This window comes from Hemicordylus capensis, chromosome 1 (genome assembly GCF_027244095.1).
Source record: "Hemicordylus capensis ecotype Gifberg chromosome 1, rHemCap1.1.pri, whole genome shotgun sequence".
In the NCBI taxonomy this organism is placed as follows: domain Eukaryota; kingdom Metazoa; phylum Chordata; class Lepidosauria; order Squamata; family Cordylidae; genus Hemicordylus; species Hemicordylus capensis.
The window spans coordinates 297,176,700-297,194,110 of record NC_069657.1 but is presented as its reverse complement, the minus strand read 5'-3'; the positions used below and the strand labels follow the sequence as shown (position 1 = coordinate 297,194,110).

The 17,411-nt window shown below is 41.7% G+C and overlaps 2 protein-coding genes across 3 annotated transcripts in view; one reads left to right on the top strand and one right to left on the bottom strand.

Annotated features, from left to right (window-relative positions):
• PRIM2 (DNA primase subunit 2) overlaps positions 1-10,814 on the bottom strand; it is a 138,704-nt gene extending 127,890 nt beyond the window's left edge. For both annotated transcript variants that reach the window (XM_053286498.1, XM_053286499.1), the window contains exons 1-4: positions 10,485-10,814; positions 9,581-9,684; positions 8,184-8,263; positions 3,171-3,291 (exon numbers count right to left, since the gene is read on the bottom strand). In XM_053286498.1, coding sequence (XP_053142473.1) covers positions 3,171-3,291; positions 8,184-8,263; positions 9,581-9,684; positions 10,485-10,638 — 459 coding nt within the window. In that variant the 5' untranslated portion in view covers positions 10,639-10,814. The remainder of the gene's footprint in view (positions 1-3,170; positions 3,292-8,183; positions 8,264-9,580; positions 9,685-10,484) is intronic.
• Positions 10,815-10,902: 88 nt separating this feature from the next.
• The window catches only part of RAB23 (RAB23, member RAS oncogene family), a 57,579-nt gene continuing 51,070 nt past the window's right edge, over positions 10,903-17,411 (top strand). Inside the window, exon 1 of the mRNA XM_053286495.1 lies at positions 10,903-11,097. The gene's annotated coding sequence lies outside the window, so the exon portion shown is untranslated. The remainder of the gene's footprint in view (positions 11,098-17,411) is intronic.

Genomic DNA, 17,411 nt, shown 5'->3' with positions numbered 1-17,411 from the left:
TAGGATTTAGTATCTGAATATTGTGGATTTTAACATTCATGGAACCTTTCTGGAACATTACCCCTGTGATGTTCAAGCATCTCCTGTATGTTTATAGGTTATCCTAATGTTTTTAAAATGAAGACTGCACAAGGCCCCAAATAAACTTTATCTCAAATCCTTAATTACCCAGAAGTAAAAGAAAATTAAGTGGCATAAACTTTTGTATATTAAGGACCAAGTGTTATTGGACTCCATATGTAACTAGATGGCGGGCAGGGCGAGGGGTGTCCAGCAGAGCTGTGCAACTCTACAACTTGATTCACAGAAAAGGAAGCAGAGTCAAATGCTACTTTGTGGCACTCACTACCTGCTGCAGGGCAATTCACACCTTACCATATGTGATAAGGGGGGAAATATTATCGTAAACTTACATACAATTTTAATTCATCTGTGATCCAAAATGTGAAGGCTGGAACAAGTCTTACAGATAGGAAAAATGTGTATCTACAGTAGATGCTCACTCCTATCTCTATAGGAGTCAGTTATTTCTATAAAATATTGGGTGCCTATTGATACAGCAAGCTAATCATGTTTGACCAATTAATCGGAGTGAAGGCAGGAGAATCATGTCCAAGTTTGCACTTTATAGATCAGATTTTTTTTTCTTTCCTTCTGAAATTGCATCTGTTGGCAACTGTTTTTTCATTTTCTTTACTTCTCCCCAAATACCCCTACAGTTTCATCACTTAAAGAACTTACAGAATAAAACAGCTTAAAAAAATAAGACAGTGTCCTGAATAGTCATATCTTGACCCAAGGTATTCCAAAATATACAGACTGCCAAATTTCCAATAATGATCAAGCCAGGGTATGACAAATCCCAGGCGCAAATGAGTAATGGTGCCTAGACTAGATTCCAAGGTAGAGTTATTTAATAAAATGTTTGTTCCAGACACTGCTTCTATTCTAAGTATAAACAGAAGCAGTGTAGAGGGGGACAAAGAGAAGCCCATTCCCCGATTCCCCCCCCATACACACACACACACACACACACACACACACTGTCCATCACCAAGTCTGGTAATTTTGGCCAGTGTCCATTGTCTAGCTGCTAAATTTTTGGGCTGACTCCTAAATCCAAATAAAATTTGTCAAGGCTTGGACCAAGCCATATTTGGTCCCCAGCGTATGTGAACCTGAGTATATAGCAGACCTCATCAAGCTATTCCAATTGTGCTGGCATGTGTCTGGATTTCCAATACCCACAAGGTTATCTGGTTGCTAGGAGTAAATTCCTGGTCAGAGTTGTTGGTTTCTTAAATCGATTTGGTCCTAAAGTACTAACTTTTCAATGAGAATACTGAAACCTGTATTACTTCTAAGGTAACATATGTAACCAACCCAACATTCCTGACTCTCATGTGTAAAAGAGAGAGCAGAAGCAGTGGCCTACCCTAAGAGAACATAGGAAGCTGCCATATACCGAGTCAGACCATTGATCCATCTAGCTCAGTATTGTCTTCACAGACAGGCAGCAGCTTCTCCAAGGTTGCAGGCAGGAATCTCTCTCAGCCCTATCTTGGAGAAGCCAGGGAGGGAACTTGAAACCTTCTGCTCTTCCCAGAGAAGGGGATCCATCCCCTGAGGGGAATATCTTACAGTGCTCACACATCAAGTCTCCCTTTCATATGCAACCAGGGCAGATCCTGCTTAGTTAAGGGGACAAGTCATGCTTGCTACCCCAAGACCAGCTCCACCAGTTTGGATTCTATTTGGTGCACATGGTACAAGAACATTCATTGTATAACTCAAGCTACTGCTAGATGTGATGTCAGAACCCATATTCAAACAACACACAGACATCAGTTTTGCCTTTATGCAGCATTGTCATCACAGCTGTTTTTGTACCAGCGACCACCATATTGAAGATTCTCAGCACTGCATACACAAACAAAATGGGCTCTCTCGTCTGGCAATGCTCAAGACCAAAATGGTTTTCTATTGACAAGTACTGCAACCTTGTCAAGTACTTGTTACAGGACAGAAATCTGAGCCACAACTAATGAGTAACAAAGATCACATCATTGAAATGACAGAGTGGAAAGTGTGCTGGGGCAGATTGGGTGGGGCGGGCGGGGAAGCTGAACACTGTTCCCTCTAAGGTGAGTGCATGTGTGCACACATGTTAGAATCCAGTCCCCTGCTCCAAGGATTCCATCAGCCATGCAGTCTCACCACGCTCCAATGGCTGCTGAAAGTGCTGGCAGTCTTTCCGCTCCGGCCCCAGCAAGAGCCAGCTGAAATGGAGAGGCTTGCAAAATCAGTGCTACGACCCTTCAAAGGCCCAGGCAAGAGAGATTGTCCCAGCAAGTCTGTGGCCATGTCCGACTGCTTTTCTTGCAGCCAGAGGCTCCTGGAGCCCAGGGAGGGCTGCGAGCCACTTGGAGAAGTGACGCACGCTTGCAGGCACATGTACACACTCCCCAGTCCCCACCACCTTCAACTGCTAGCATGTACTTTAATAGCTCGGAAAAGCCTCATGAGCAGCTACCCTTCCGTTCTGCCTCCCCCACTCCGCTACCTACAAGCTAAGGCTTCCTTGTCCAATGGGAAAGCTGGGGGGGGGGGTGCGGGACTTCTGCCGGGAGCTCCAGTGCTTAACTTACCTTCAAAGCCCTTTCTTGCAGTTGCAGGTATTATATCTCGGTGGCTCAGAAAGGAGTGTACCTAGAGGCAGTGTGTGTATCTATATCAGGGAGAGGGGAGGAAAGTAACAGAGGGACTGTTAGTGTAGAGGGAGATGTGTGAGGGGTGGGAAGGAAAGGGGTGTACTAGAGGAAGTGTGTGTGGCAGGGATGGAAAGGAGTGCAGCTAGAGGGACTGTGTGTGGCGGGGGAGATTTAAAAAAATTGAACACCGTGCTTCGCACAGCGCATTAATTACTATTTCCATGCGTGAGTTAGAAAGAGATATGTGCGCACACTGTCTTGATACTGCCACCCAGAACAAAACTTCCACTCACTGATGATAAAAATTAGAGGGAACAAGAGGGAGGGGGGGCGTGAAGGGAAGAAGAGTTGCAAGCCTAGATCATCTCTCCCAACATATATTTTTTTAATAAAGCACCAACTATTTCATAAGCAGTTCTGGAAATAAACTGCGAAAACATGAAAATGAGAAGTACTTACAGCATCATATGCCAAATTAGCATATTCAAGGAACCTTTCAGTCAGCTGGACACTTAGCTGATTGAATCTGTAGCGGAAGAGGTCCATTTCTTGTTGGATAAACCACCGTCGAAGGTCCTCCCTGCAGATTTAGTATGCATTAGAATTAGAATAATAAACACAGAGGGTTGTATCCTAAGCACTCCTCGTGCAAGCAGAAGATGCTCCACTGCTCATGCCTTCTGCTCATGCCTTCGCCTCCCTTTTCACTACTCCCCCCAGACCTGCTTCCTGCTGTGGCTCCCTGTGCTCATACCATGCTACTCCAGAGCCGACCCCTCCCGCCAACCCTCAAGGGACTATGGCTGGAAAGGGAGACTGGCGAGAATCGCCTCTGCTCCTTGTGCAAGGGTAACAACTTCTATTCACATTACAAGCCCTTACCATATAACAGTTCTTTAGAGGTCATTCCTAAGAAAGAGAAATGGATCAAACATAACCCGAAGTTGCCCTAGTATGGGCAGGATTATATTTTTGGTACAAAGTTGACTACACAATTTGTTTTTGGATTTCTGTTTAACCAAATTATTGTATTGGTTAAATACTATAGTATTTGCCTCTCACTCATGTACCCTTCTTGACTTCTTCTAGCTGAACAAAAGAGTTTTTCTACTCCACCATTAATGACTCTTGACTACAGCTTTTGAGATTCTCGGGGTACATGTCATGCAGAACAGTTCTACTGAATTCCAGTAAGACTGGTCAAAACAGAAGCCCCATGATACTCAAACATCTCCAATGAATCAAAGCAAGCAACACATAGGAACTTTACTTCTTTTTGCATATTTAAGCCACTTTTAATTTTTTAACTTTGAAGCAAACTACAATGAGATCAGTGGGACTTAAGTCACAGCTGCCCAACTTGGGCCCTCTGATAAGACACTGAACTACAACTCCCATCATCCTTGGTTACTGGCCACTGTGGCTGAGGATGATGGGAGCTGTAGTCGGACATCTGCAGGAGGGCCCAAGTTGTGCAGCCATAACTTAATTATGTTAAACTAACCTGGGAGAGTAACTCCGTGCTAAAGTGTGATTTTATAGCACAGGGAGACTAATTTAGTCATGACTTAGCATGACTGACCTAAGTGAGACACGACTAACTTAAGTGCTATTTCTTTTAATGGAACTTAGCAATGACTATCTAGTCTGGATCCTTCCTACAAAGTTGGCATATTCTGCTTACTGAAATACACGAAATAATTTTAAAAGCAACATTTGCATTGCTCAATTGTACAAATATTATATAACCAATGAGAAAGATGTGTGAACAGCCGCACAAACCTGCAGCCTTTGTTTAAAGTTAAAGTAGTAAATATATGGCAAGCAACAATATCATATTCCCTTTGGGCGAGCCATTTCGGGGGTTAACGAGGGCAAGGGCCAGGCCTCCTGGTCCAGGTACCTTGTGCGTGGTAATGGTGGTTGAGTGGGTGGGTATATAACACTTCGGCTTCTGTTTTAAGCATTCCTTGGATGAGACACATTTATTGTGTCTAGGGCTGTCTGGAGATGGGGAGACAGGGAGTGTATCCACTAATTATGGGGCAGCAATTCCAGTCATGGTGGGGAACAGAAGTAGAAACATTGGCAGGTCAATGGGCCATTACAGGGGAAGGAGAATTGGAAATCCAATTACCTGCTGTTTTCACTTTCAGCTGTCCTGCCAGTTCTTTGACATGGGGGAGCAGTGCCATCCACCCTTGGAACCTCGCCTTGCTCCTTTGTAATGCCAGGTTGGTCCAGAACAAATCAGAAAACATCCATGATCTGATTCTGGATAAAGGTGCCAGTCTGGTATATATTACAGAGACCTGGCTGGGGGAGGCTGGTGGCCCAGTATGGTCCTAGCTTCTCCCTCCAGGGTACTCTGTTGAGCAGCACGTGAGGGACTGTGGGCGGGGAGGTGGAGTGGCTGTGGTCTATAAGAATAACATCTCCCTTACCAGGATCCCTGTTGAAGTGCCAGGCCATATCGAATGTGTTTACTTAAGTCTGGGGACCAGGGATCAACTGGGACTTCTGTTGGTGTACTGATCACCCTGCTGCTCAACAGAGTCCCTAACTGAGCTGACAGGCTTGATCTTGGACCTGGTGCTGGGGGACTTCAATGTTCATTTCAGGACCAATCTGTCTGGGGCAGCTCAGGAGTTCATTGTGGCCATGACAACTATGGGCCTATACCAAGTGGTCTTGGGGCTGATGCACATTGCTGGTAACATGCTTGATTTGGTCTTTCACTCTGATCAAGGTGGTGTTCCATGGATGGGGACTCCTGTGATTTCCCCATTGTCATGGATAGACCACCATGGCTTATACTATCTGGCAGGGGGTTGTTGAAGGCCTGGTAGAGATTATAAATGCTTCTCTGAGGGAAGGCAGGATGCCTCCTTGTCTTGAGGCAATTATTAGACCACTTCTGAAGCCTGCCTTGGATCCCTCAGAGTTGAGCAACTACAGGCCTGTCTCCAACCTTCTGTAGTTGGGCAAGGTAATTGAGAGGGTGGTGGCCTCCCAGCTCCAGATAGTCCTGGAGGAAACTTATTATCTAGACCCATTTCAAACTGGCTTTTGGGTGGGCTATGGGGTAGAGACTGCCTTGGTTGGCCTGATGGATGATCACAAGAGGAGGTGTGACTTAGTTGGTCCTTTTGAACCTCTTGATGGCTTTCAATACTATTGACCATAGCATCCTTCTGGAGCGTCTGACAGGAGTGGGAGGCACTGCTTTGCAGTGGTTCCTCTCCTACTTCTCGAGCAGGTTCCAGATGGTGTCCCTTGGAGACTGTTGTTCTTCAAAATCTGAACTTTTGTATGGTGTCCCTCAGGGCTCCATAGTGTCTCTGATGTTGTTTAACATATACATGAAACAGCTGAGAGAGATCATCAGGAGATTTGGTGCAGGGTGCGATCAGTATTCTGATGACACCCAAATCTATCTCTCCATGTCAACATCATCAGGAGTGGGCATAACCTCCCTAAATGCCTGCCTGGAGGCAGTGATGGGCTGGATGGGGTATAACAAACTGAGGCTGAATCCAAATAAGACGGAGGTACTCATTGTGTGGGGTCAAAACTCAGGAGATGAGTTTGATCTGCCTGTTCTGGATGGGGTCATACTTCCCAAGAACAGGTATGCAGTCTGGAGGTGATTCTAGACCCAAGCCTCTCCCTGGTGTCCCAGGTTGAGGCAGTGGCCAGAAGTGCCTTCTATCAGCTTTGGCTGATACACCAGCTGTGACCAATTCTTGAGATAAATAACCTCAGAACAGTAGTACATATGCTGGTTACCTCCAGACTGGATTACTGCAATGTGCTCTATGTGGGGCTGTCCTTGTATGTAGTCGGGAAATTACAGTTGGTCCAGAATGTAGCAGCCAGGTTGGCCTCTGGGTCATGGAGAGACCATGTTACTCCCGTACTGAAAGAACTACACAGGCTGCCGATAAGTTTCCGAGCAAAATACAAGATGCTGGTTATAACAGCATGGGCCCTGGGTTTTTAAGAGAATGTCTTCTTCATCATGAGCCCTACCGCCCATTGAGGAGAGGAGAGGAGAGGTCCGTCTTTAGTTGCCACTGGCTCGTCTGGTGGCTACTCAGGGATGGGACTTCTCTGTTGCTGCCCCAAAGCTTTGGAACATGCTCTCTGCTGAAATAAGAACCTCCCCATCTCTGACAATTTTAAAGAATCTTTAAAGATGCATCTGTTCACGCAGGCTTTTAATTAAATATTGTTTTCATAGTTTTTAAATTGTTTTAAAATTTCATTTTAAAATTTTAAATTGTTGTAATGTTTTAACTTTTTCTGTTATTTATTTTGTTTTAACTAATGATATAGGCTTTTTTTTTCTTTGTTCTAAACTGTCCAGACACGCAAGTTTTGGATGGTATAAAAATATGTTAGTTGATTAATTAATTAATTAAAAATAATAATATTTGGAGGCAAATGACAAATATGGGTAAATAAAAGTCCAGCAGCAATAGCAAACCAGCACAATTATAAAGCATGTGTGGATAAAAGCAAATGAGTTACAATGCAAACATTTGTCTCTTGGTGGCACTATTGAACCACTTAAATCTTATGGTTTTTACAGCCTCAGTGAGATCCACTCAAGAATAATGCCTTAAGTTATCTCTTTTTGTGACCTGCCTCAAGAAAATGTATAAATGCTTATTTAAAATATTCAAGTAGTCAAAAAAAACAGACCAGAAACTTAGAAATACATACTAGCGATCATGCAACTAATATGAATTAAAATATCATAACCCTGTCCCTTGGATTTTGTAAACTGAGACTTGGATTCTGCATTGATGAGAAGCAGTTACCCAGCAGTTTAAAAAGCAGATAATGGCAAGTCTCTTTAAGGGGTCAGTGTGCCTTTATGCAGTATAGATTTATTATGGTTTTCAGTAATTTAAACTGTGCTGTGAGGTGCTTCTTTTTTTCATCCCTTAAAGAGCAATATACACATCTTCGTATAACATAGCACCTGTGTCCAACTTATTAGAGTTTAGACCTGCATGTCCCAAATGCAAGCAAGTTCAATTAGAACATAACACCAAGCCATGACTTGTACTAGCCATACTTTAGAACCTGTCATAGTTGCAACTTCCAAATGTACAACACAAAAGTCATGGTTTAGAGTTGTCTGCCAGCTTCATTTCCCATCCTCTCAAAACTCAGATTCATAAGTCAATCTCTCTCCAGTAACCTCTGGAGGTAAGTTGAAAATTGCCACTATGGCTTGTTAATTTGGCATGACACTAACCCATGCCCAAATGGATATCCCATCAATAAAATATCCAAGTTAAGCTTCCTTAATTGTGCTTAAGAATAATATTATTCTGAAATGTCTTGGAACATTGCTCAACAATGGTTACAAGTATATTGTTTGAAATATTAAGATTCATGTGACTATGATAGATTGTGTATGTATATATATAACTTAATAAATGAACAAGGAACACCTACGATTGGCAGTAGGCAAGGCGCAGTATGAAATGAGAAATATGATCTTTTCTTCTTGCATCATGATCATCCTCAGTCAAAGCCTAATTACAAAAGAATATGCATTAGCAAAAGAAAATAGTATCTAGTGTTTCACAAAATATGCCATAATCACAAGAAGAGTCTGGACTCTCCACTTACTTCAGAGTCAGAGATTACTGTATCTGGCACACCATCCATTTAGGGAGTAGTTTCAAATTACACTATCTGGAGATTGCGGACAGGCTGCTTGGAGGTTTGAGACCTGCCACCTCCATGCTGGATAACTTTTCTCCCTCTTTCACAACACTAGAACCAGGGATCATCCCATGAAATTGAAGGTCAGAAAATTTAGGACTGAGAAGAGAAAGTACTTTTTCACACAGCGCATAACATAATTAATCCATGGAATGCCATGGGATAGGATGGCCACTAGTTTGGATGGCTTTAAAAGGGGCTTAGAAAATTCATAGAGGACAGGTCTATCAATGACTACTAGTCTGGTGACTATAGTCCACCTCCAGCCTGAGGCACGATGCCTGAAAATACTAGTTGCAGAAGAGCAACCGCAAAATAGAGGGCATGCCCTCACCTCTTGCATGTGGACTTCCCAGAGGCATCTGGTGGGCCGTGTGAAGCAGGTTGATGGACTGGATAGGCTTTGGGCCCAATTCAGCAGGGCTGTTCATCCCCTGCTAACTGGGCAAAGAAGCACCTTTTTAACAAGGTGATTATCTTTATTTAGCAGGGAGAGAATAACTGGCCCTATCCACACCCAGCACAATACCTCCAGTGACTATTGCTGGTGTCTATCATGTTTCTTTTTAGATTTGGGATTCATTTTATTTATTTATTTATTATTTCTCTATCTAAACTGCTTTGGAACCTTTTGTTGAAAAGCAGTATATAAATATTTGTTGTTGCTGCTGTTATGAGAGGATAATGGTGTTCCTAAAGTGATTTAGGAATGCAAAACATGAAACAGTAATACTTTGAAATAGACAAACAAGGATTATTTTTAGGGTCCAATCACTGATCCCTCCATCAAAAGTGGCAGAAATCTTTGAGCATCTGCCAGGTGGAAAGTTTGGCCCCTTTGAGTTTTGATGCCCCTTTTCTAGTTCAAATAGCAACAGGCTCAGAAACCACCCTCTGCCTTGCATCAGTAAACACTGATGATAAACACCAGCAATACATGCTAAGACCCAGAGGCCTCTGAACTAACCTAGTGCAGACCTGGCATGGCAGGGGACCCCAGAAGCTGCCAGCAAGTACTTTTTTCTTAATCTTCCATCCTCTCCTAATAATCAGTTCTTGAATGACACACAAAATATAAAGTTTGTACTCAGATAGCCAAGGATGTATTAATCTGTTGTACTTACTTTGAATGGAAATTTAAGTTTTCGAAGTTCTACTTCCAGCTTTTTGTTATAGTTTTCAGTACCTTTCACATAAGTCACACCCAGGTTCTCAACTACTTTAAGTACTGTAAAGAAAAGATAATACTAGCTTTGAAATATGTCAGTGAAATATCAAATCCATGCACGCCACAGAATATAGAAACCTAATCCTAAGAAAGTATGTTATAAACAAACCTATATAAGAGATAAAGACAGCTATACTGGAAACACTAAATGTATCAACCCTGTGCTAACTGAAATAAGAGGCTCTTTTCAAAGTGGTGGCTCTATTGTTTATGAATATGTTATTTATGAATATGATATTTATATACTTCTTTTCAACAGAAGTTCCCAAAGTGGTTTACTACTACAACTATGTAGTAGTATTTATGTAGACAAATATTTATATACTGGTTTTCAATAACAAAAACTTTTAAACAAAAGTTTACAAAACAGTTTACATAGAGAATAAATAAAGATGGTCTCCTGTCCCCAAAGGGCTCACAATCTAAAAAAGAGCACAAGATAGACACAAGCAACAACGACTGGAGAAATGCTCTCCCTCTGCTCAATAAAGAGAATCACCATGTAAGGGGAAACAGCAACTATCCCTACTCAACCCCCCAAATAGTAGCTGTTGCTGGTATTTGCCTTCTGCCCCCCCCCCATTGTGAGCCCTTTCAGAACAAGGAATCATCCTTGTATATTAAGAACTTCTTGTTGAAGAGCAATATATAAATAACTTATAACCTTGTTGGGTTTGAGGGGGGGGGAAGAGAGCTGATGACAAGTTAAGTTCTACAGAGCAGAATTTCGCAGAAACGCAGCATAGACCACGCTAGAAAATCACACACAACCAAATACTCCCTTGCATATTATTACTTACATCTAAGTCTGTCAACAGCGAGACTTTCAAATTCCGCAAGAGAGATACTTTCAGTAGGAGGCTGTAGGTAGAACTGAAGGCTATGAGGATATTGCTCTTGTCCATCACCCACAAGCCTTGCCAATTTCCGCCTATTACTCCTAGAAAACTGCATTTTTGCCAAAGAAACCTATAGACCACACAGTGGGTAGCAAAAGGAGGCGGCCACCGGGTGAGCAGGCGCTCCTACTCCCCTCTTTTCTAGCGAGCCGCAGCGCGATTCTCTTCGCTCTCCGCCTTCCCGCGCTGCCGTGACGCTACAAGGAAGGAAGTTGGAACAGGACTCAAAAACAGAATCCTATTCGAGCCCGCCTGTCTCGCGAGTACAAGACGTAGCCAATCACATGCGGCTGCTATTTATAGCGGGAGAGCGAGGATCAGGCAGGCTCGGTTCTCTGGAAAAGAGTCGGGCTATTTATTTTTTTATTTATTCGATTTCTATACCGCCCTTCTCAAAAATGGCTCAGGGCGGCTTACACAGAGAAATAACAAATAAATAAGATGGATCCCTGTCCTCAAAGAGCTCACAATCTAAAAAGAAACATAAGACAGACGCCAGCAACAGTCACTGCAGGTACTGTGCTGGGGGTGGAGAGGGCTCACAATCTATGCATGTTATGAGTTATGCATGTCGTATGTTTGATTGCAGCAAGTAGTTCATCAGAGGAAAAAAGCCGCGCGTGTCTGTTATTTGGCGATCTTCTGCTTTAGTCATAAAAGCTTATCGATTGGAAGAAACTACGGGGTTGGGGTATCATGTGACTCTAGGATCTCTGCACTTTGTCGCCATAAAAAGTAGCTTATCAAAGGGAATAAACTGGGTCTGTCGTTGTTTGACCACTTTGCACCTTTTTAGTTCCAAAAGAAAGTCTTAAAGCAAGCAAACTACGGTAGGTAGCTGACGTATGTGAATCTGGGACATAATTGATTTGGGGGAGACCTTAAAAAGCAGTTTATCAAACAAACTGGGTTGCTGGTGTGCAGGTGCATCTGGAGCCTCTCTGCTTTTCTGAAGGCTTCATAAAGTCCAACAAAGGAACAAACTGCTGCTGGAGACAGTGAATAGTGGATTATCTTTAGGGGGACTATGCAGTTCATCCAAGGGAGGATAGAGTAGTTAGAGTGCTGGGCTAGGACCGGGGAGACCCGAGTTCAAATCCCCATTCAGCCATGATACTAGCTGGGTGACTCTGGGCCAGTCACTTCACTCTCAGCCTAACCTACTTCACAGGGTTGTTGTGAAGAGAAACCTAAGTATGTAGTACACCACTCTGGGCTCCTTGGAGGAAGAGTGGGATATAAATACAAAATAATAATAATAATAAATAATTAATACTGGGTGGGGTTTGTGAATCTGGGAATGACCTTCAGAATATATATATTGTATCATACATGTACCTTTTGACATAATTACTGTATTGGCCTCAGAATAGGATTGGAGAAGGCTGCCCTATCCTAAATGCCCTATCAGCTGCTTATAAGGCTGGCAATTTTGGAGATGCTCCTACTTTTCTAAGGAGTGTAGAAAGACAAACTTGTACAGTCTCCTCCCTAATCACTTGCCTGGTTGCCGTTGCCAACCTGGGATTTTTGTTGGATTCATGGCTAAAGCGGGGAAATGGTGGCTGGCAGCAGCCAGTGGAGCAACTAAAAAGCAAATGCAACAGTTTTCCCTGCAGGTTTAGTCAGAAATTCCAACCACAGAGTAGCGTTTTTGTTGGCCAGACTAACAAAAATCCAGCCCAACAGATGCAGAAGTTATATAAAATGACAAAGTGCTGGTGCTTTGCAATGGCATGAATAAGGAGGATGGGAATATAACATATAAAACTATAGGGAGGTTACTGTTTTCAAACATTTTATTCCAAATAATAGAATACATGCCTGTCAGAATTTCTAACATGCCACCAGACAAGTGATTTTTTGAGGCAAATTTGATGGGTGTTGTCATGTCTGCATTATGGTTATATCCTAATACTTATTTAGCTCTTGATTGCTTTGAAATGATTACATAGTTTGTTAAACAATACTTTGAATACAAGGGCATAAGTAACATCACATCAGGAGAAATGATGTTTTTCAAAGATAAATAGCTGTGCACTTGATGAGACTCTGGTACTGTAAACCATTTAAAACACAATCAAAAGTGAAAAACATTAGTTTTTGTTGTATGTGTGCCAATTATGACCATTAAAACTTTAAAGTGGTGCAGCTAATGTCACTGACTGTCTGAGCAGCAGTGATGTCATGTTGTATACAATACCAAACTTAGGTATGTGGGCTTTGGGTGTGAAAATGTTCCTTCTCTAGCACACAGGCACAGTAGGACTTGAAAATGAGATAGGTGAGACAAATTGTTGGATGGCCCAGAAGTAGGCTGCAATTTAAAGTTGAAAAGTGAAAAGCTATGAAGCCAAGGAGAATACATAATGTCTTCCTTCAAAAGATGTGCAAGAGTACAGCTTGCTCAAGAGTACAGCAGGGAAGGAGGGGGAGAAGATTTCAAAAAAGATTGCACTGAGTAAGATTCATTAAATAATAAGGTCCTTTCCTTAGGTTGAAGTACATGCTGACATAGCCTCTGCATGTGCAATTTTTAAAAATTCACTTTTTAAAAACCCTAAGTGGTTATTAAAGGTAAAGTGTGCCATCAAGTCGATTTCAACTTCTGGTGCTCACAAAGCCCTGTAGTTTTCTTTGGCAGAATACAGGAGAGGTTTACCATTGCCTTCTCCCATGCAGTATGAGATGATGCCTTTCACAGCATCTTCCTATATCGCTGCTGCCCGATATAGTACCAGCGGGGATTTGAACCGGCAACCTTCTGCTTGTTAGTCAAGCATTTCCCCACTGTTTCGCTAAGACTTAAACATTTAATTAGCGAGCTCTGTTTAACATAATTACACAAAGGGACCAGGTACAATAAATCAGTGATTGGTGTTTATTTGGCATTAGCCATAATGTGGACATAGTTTAAAGCAGGGGTTCTCAGGCTTGAGTCCTCAAATGTTGTTGGGTCCCCCAGACTACTCCCTTTACTCTCAGCCATGATGGTCTTCGGCTTTAAAGATTCAACTGCAGTTACAACATTCTGTGCCATTTGTGGCAATCAAACAAAAGATTCAACTAGAAGATGATAATAGTCTCATATATTGAAACATCCATAATTGTAGAACTATCATGGCTTCCATTTTGGAGGCTCCGTGTTTATCAGGCAGTAGGTAGGTACTTGTGGGCCAATGAAGAATACTTGTATTGAATATGGCATTAAGGACAATAGTTCTTTGAAATCTGAAGGCAGTGACTTCCCTGCTAGTGTTTAGAATTTCAAAGAGTGGGATTGTTTTCATGTCTCATTATGCATATTTTTCTTCTATTTACATAGAAAATACACAGCACTGCTTGGTTTTGCCATGCCTTTGGCTATTTCTGTAAAGAAATTTATATAAAATTCAGTGTGTCATGTAAACATTAATGTAATATCTTTAAAACGTGAAATATAACCTGTGTTTTTTGTGTGTATGTCTGACTGTATTTGTAATAAAATGTTTGAAAATAGTAGAATTCATTCAGATAAGAAGTGATACTAATCAAATGTAGTTGCAGCCTCTGCAGTTACAAGAAACATGGCTCCATCATCCATACTTACTCTGTGTAGCAAAGGGTGTTTGTGTATCCTTTATGGGAGTTTAAGTTGTGATGTTTGCCCTCTTAATGGAATGTGAGATGTGAGTGCAGAGCAGAGTGACTTAACCTTACAATGTAACCCTTATAAGTTTTGGGGTTGTTTTTAAGTGATGAATTGGGGCGGGGGGTGTTCCTGGCCAAGATGTAGATTTTAAATTTGCCTCAAAACAATCAGTTGTATGGCATTATGCTGGAAATGCTGACAGTCACATTTCATAAGATTTAGCAACATCCACTGCAGCCCAGCAGACTTCAGTTTTTAGAAAACCCTCATGTGATGCTGGAATTTCTGACAGGCACATGTTTCTGATGTACTGCCCATCAAACACAGGAATGCCTGATTTGCAACATCTACATCACTCCTGCAGATTTCCATTAAAAAGTAACTTGTCTACTTAATAGCCCCTCCCATCTGCTTTTGCAGCCTTTATGGTACCCCAGGCACATTTCCCACTGTATCACTCAGAGGAAAAATGCTGGATTCATTTCCCCAGCTGCCTACACCTTTTGCTTGCTCATCTGCACTCTTCCTCTAAGCATTGTGGTGGTGCAGACAGGGTCAAGTGTACCCAGTCCTCCATCCTACCCCATCTAGAGATAGATGAGCAGGCAGAAATGTTGGATTGTTCTCTCACGTTTTACTGCAGTGGAGTCCAGTATTCCTCACTATGTAACCCAGAGAGAGAGAATTTGCAAGCTATCAGCCACTTCTGTCCTCTTGCTCTTGGTTTCTCTTGGCAGCTGTGAAACTGGGCGACTGTGGAGGGAGGGGGAGCCTTCAGTACTGACTCAGGAGAATTCTAAATATAATTATTGGAGAAAAAATCTATATGAGATTCTGCACGCTTATAAAATCTGAATGCAAAACAAAAAAATTCTGACTGTGGGTGAACAATTGCTGTTCTTTCTCTTCCCCACAAAAATGAATGCACTCCAATCTGAGCTTGAGATCCTTGTAAGGTGTCTGCAAAATAAAATGAATGGAATGCATCCATATTTTGCTAAGGTGACATGTTTTGGGGAGACTGTAGCAATTTGTGCCAGGGAATAAGGGCAGTGGCTACACTTGAAAGACTGAGCATGTTCTGTTCTTGCTATCTCTTTTGCATCTTTGCAATTCTTTCACAATAGATTAGATTGTACTTAGAGAACAATTAGATTGTACATCTACAAGTTAGTCCTAAGTGGGTATAAAATGACACATTGCTCCATGTCCTCTGTTTTAGAGTTTGTTGAAATGTAAAGTTGTAAAATCATATTACTCCTGTGGGTGAAAAAGAATGCACAGCTTCAGTTGGTGATACTGGGCATGCTTACTATTTCATTAGCATGCTCACTAACATTATGCATGGGAAACTGTTGCCTTTGCTTTTACATGCTGCACACGAACCCCAATCATGCACACACCTCTCTCAGTTGAATGGGTCAGGGATGTACACAATTAGAGATTGTAGACTCAAGCCTTTTTCAGAAGATATGTGCATATAAGTGTGCAGATGCACGTGTGTTTGTGTGAATAACTGTAAATGCAGGATACAGATAGGAAGTTTACTGCTGTATGTTAACTGAATGTAATATGTGAACAGGGCTTCACTAAGAGAGTACCCTTGCTGTGTAGTAAGCTGTGTAGTAATTTTATCTGACATTATTTCATTTTTAAGAACAATTTACTCTTTCATCTGTTCATTCAATCTCAACCCTCTGCCATGATTCCTCCCGTTCCTGCATTTATAAAAATAGCACACCCTCTTTGCCAACTAACAGTCAAAAAGAAAGCCACAGTAGACACAGGCAGGAAAATAAAAATAAAAGCAGGACAAGACAAATATCAAGACAAATTTAAAAAAACAAAAGTTCTAAGCTAAACTTGTTTCTGAAAAGAAATGCATATAATTGTGATGCATGGAATATTTAATTAGCCTCACTCTAGTGAGAATCAGTCATGTTGGCATGCTGATTGACTGCTCAAATCTGCTCTACAGCTCTTGGAAGAATGCATTCCTCCGCTCCTCTCCCTCAGCTTTTAGCACTGAAAAATTGTTGGTTGTGGTTAATGGTGCACCTATAAGTGGATCCAATCCTCAAGTCTGGGTATTTGAACTGAATGCTACAGAAGATACTTAGTTCAAATTCAATTTCCAGCAAGAATAAACAAATGATGGTGGTATACATCATCTGGTGGATTTATGTCCTTGAGCAAAGGGTCCCTTAAAATTAAGAACATACCTAGCTAGTAGGCTTGATCCTTATTCAAAGATTCCTGGATTAATGCAGCAAGTCTTTCCCAGAGTGTTAGGAAAAAATGACAAAGGGACAGTGAAGAGGAGAAAATGTTCACTGATTTTTATTTTATTTTTTTAAGTATAAATGAGATCTATCTGTTTGGCCTGGCCTTCCAGGGTTTTTAAACTATTTTTAAACCGTAAAGGTTTGGTCTAGTTTTCCAGGGTTTTACAAACTGTTTTAATTGTTTTAATAATGGCTTTATGTTGTTTTTACAGTTTTTGATTTTAATAGTTAATTGATTTTAGTTTTGTGTTAATGTAAACTACCCTGAGCCATTTTTGGAAGGGCGGTATAGCAATCAAATAAATATAAATAGTGGGTTTTAATCCGTTTCTGCTGCCTCTATTTTTTATACCTGTCTCTTTTATTCCACTGCTCATAGATGTAACACATGGCAAACATCCAAGGGGTGACTGTTAGAGTCCCTTGGCTGCAAACTTCCTAAGTGTATATTTTAGAGTCTGGTTGAAACTTTTGGCCAAGCTGTTGTCTGGGGGTGGTAGACATGTCCATAAAGGATGCGTCTTCAGGATGACCCAGACCTGGTGTAAAACTCAAGGCATGAAGTTTGGTCCTTGGTATCTCTGGATCCTTTTAAGGAAATGAAGTTCATGAGGGAGAACACCAAGACAGTGAGTCTTAAGCCATGGCTTTGTCCCTTGCAGTACAAAGGCTAGCTCAGGCCTATCTCACTGTAGTAGGAGGATATGCAAAAGCTGAGGAACTGTGCCCACACACAGAAGGCATACCAGTCGTGCCTCCACTTTTGTGCATCATATACCTGTAGTGTGTAGGAGTCCAGTTCATGTTTTTGCTGTACAGTTGTAACTGCGTACTGTGCGAAGATAATCCGGGCCTGGTTTTGCAGGGAATCCAGAGAAGACTAACTAGACCTCTGTTGCCTGGCTTGTGTGA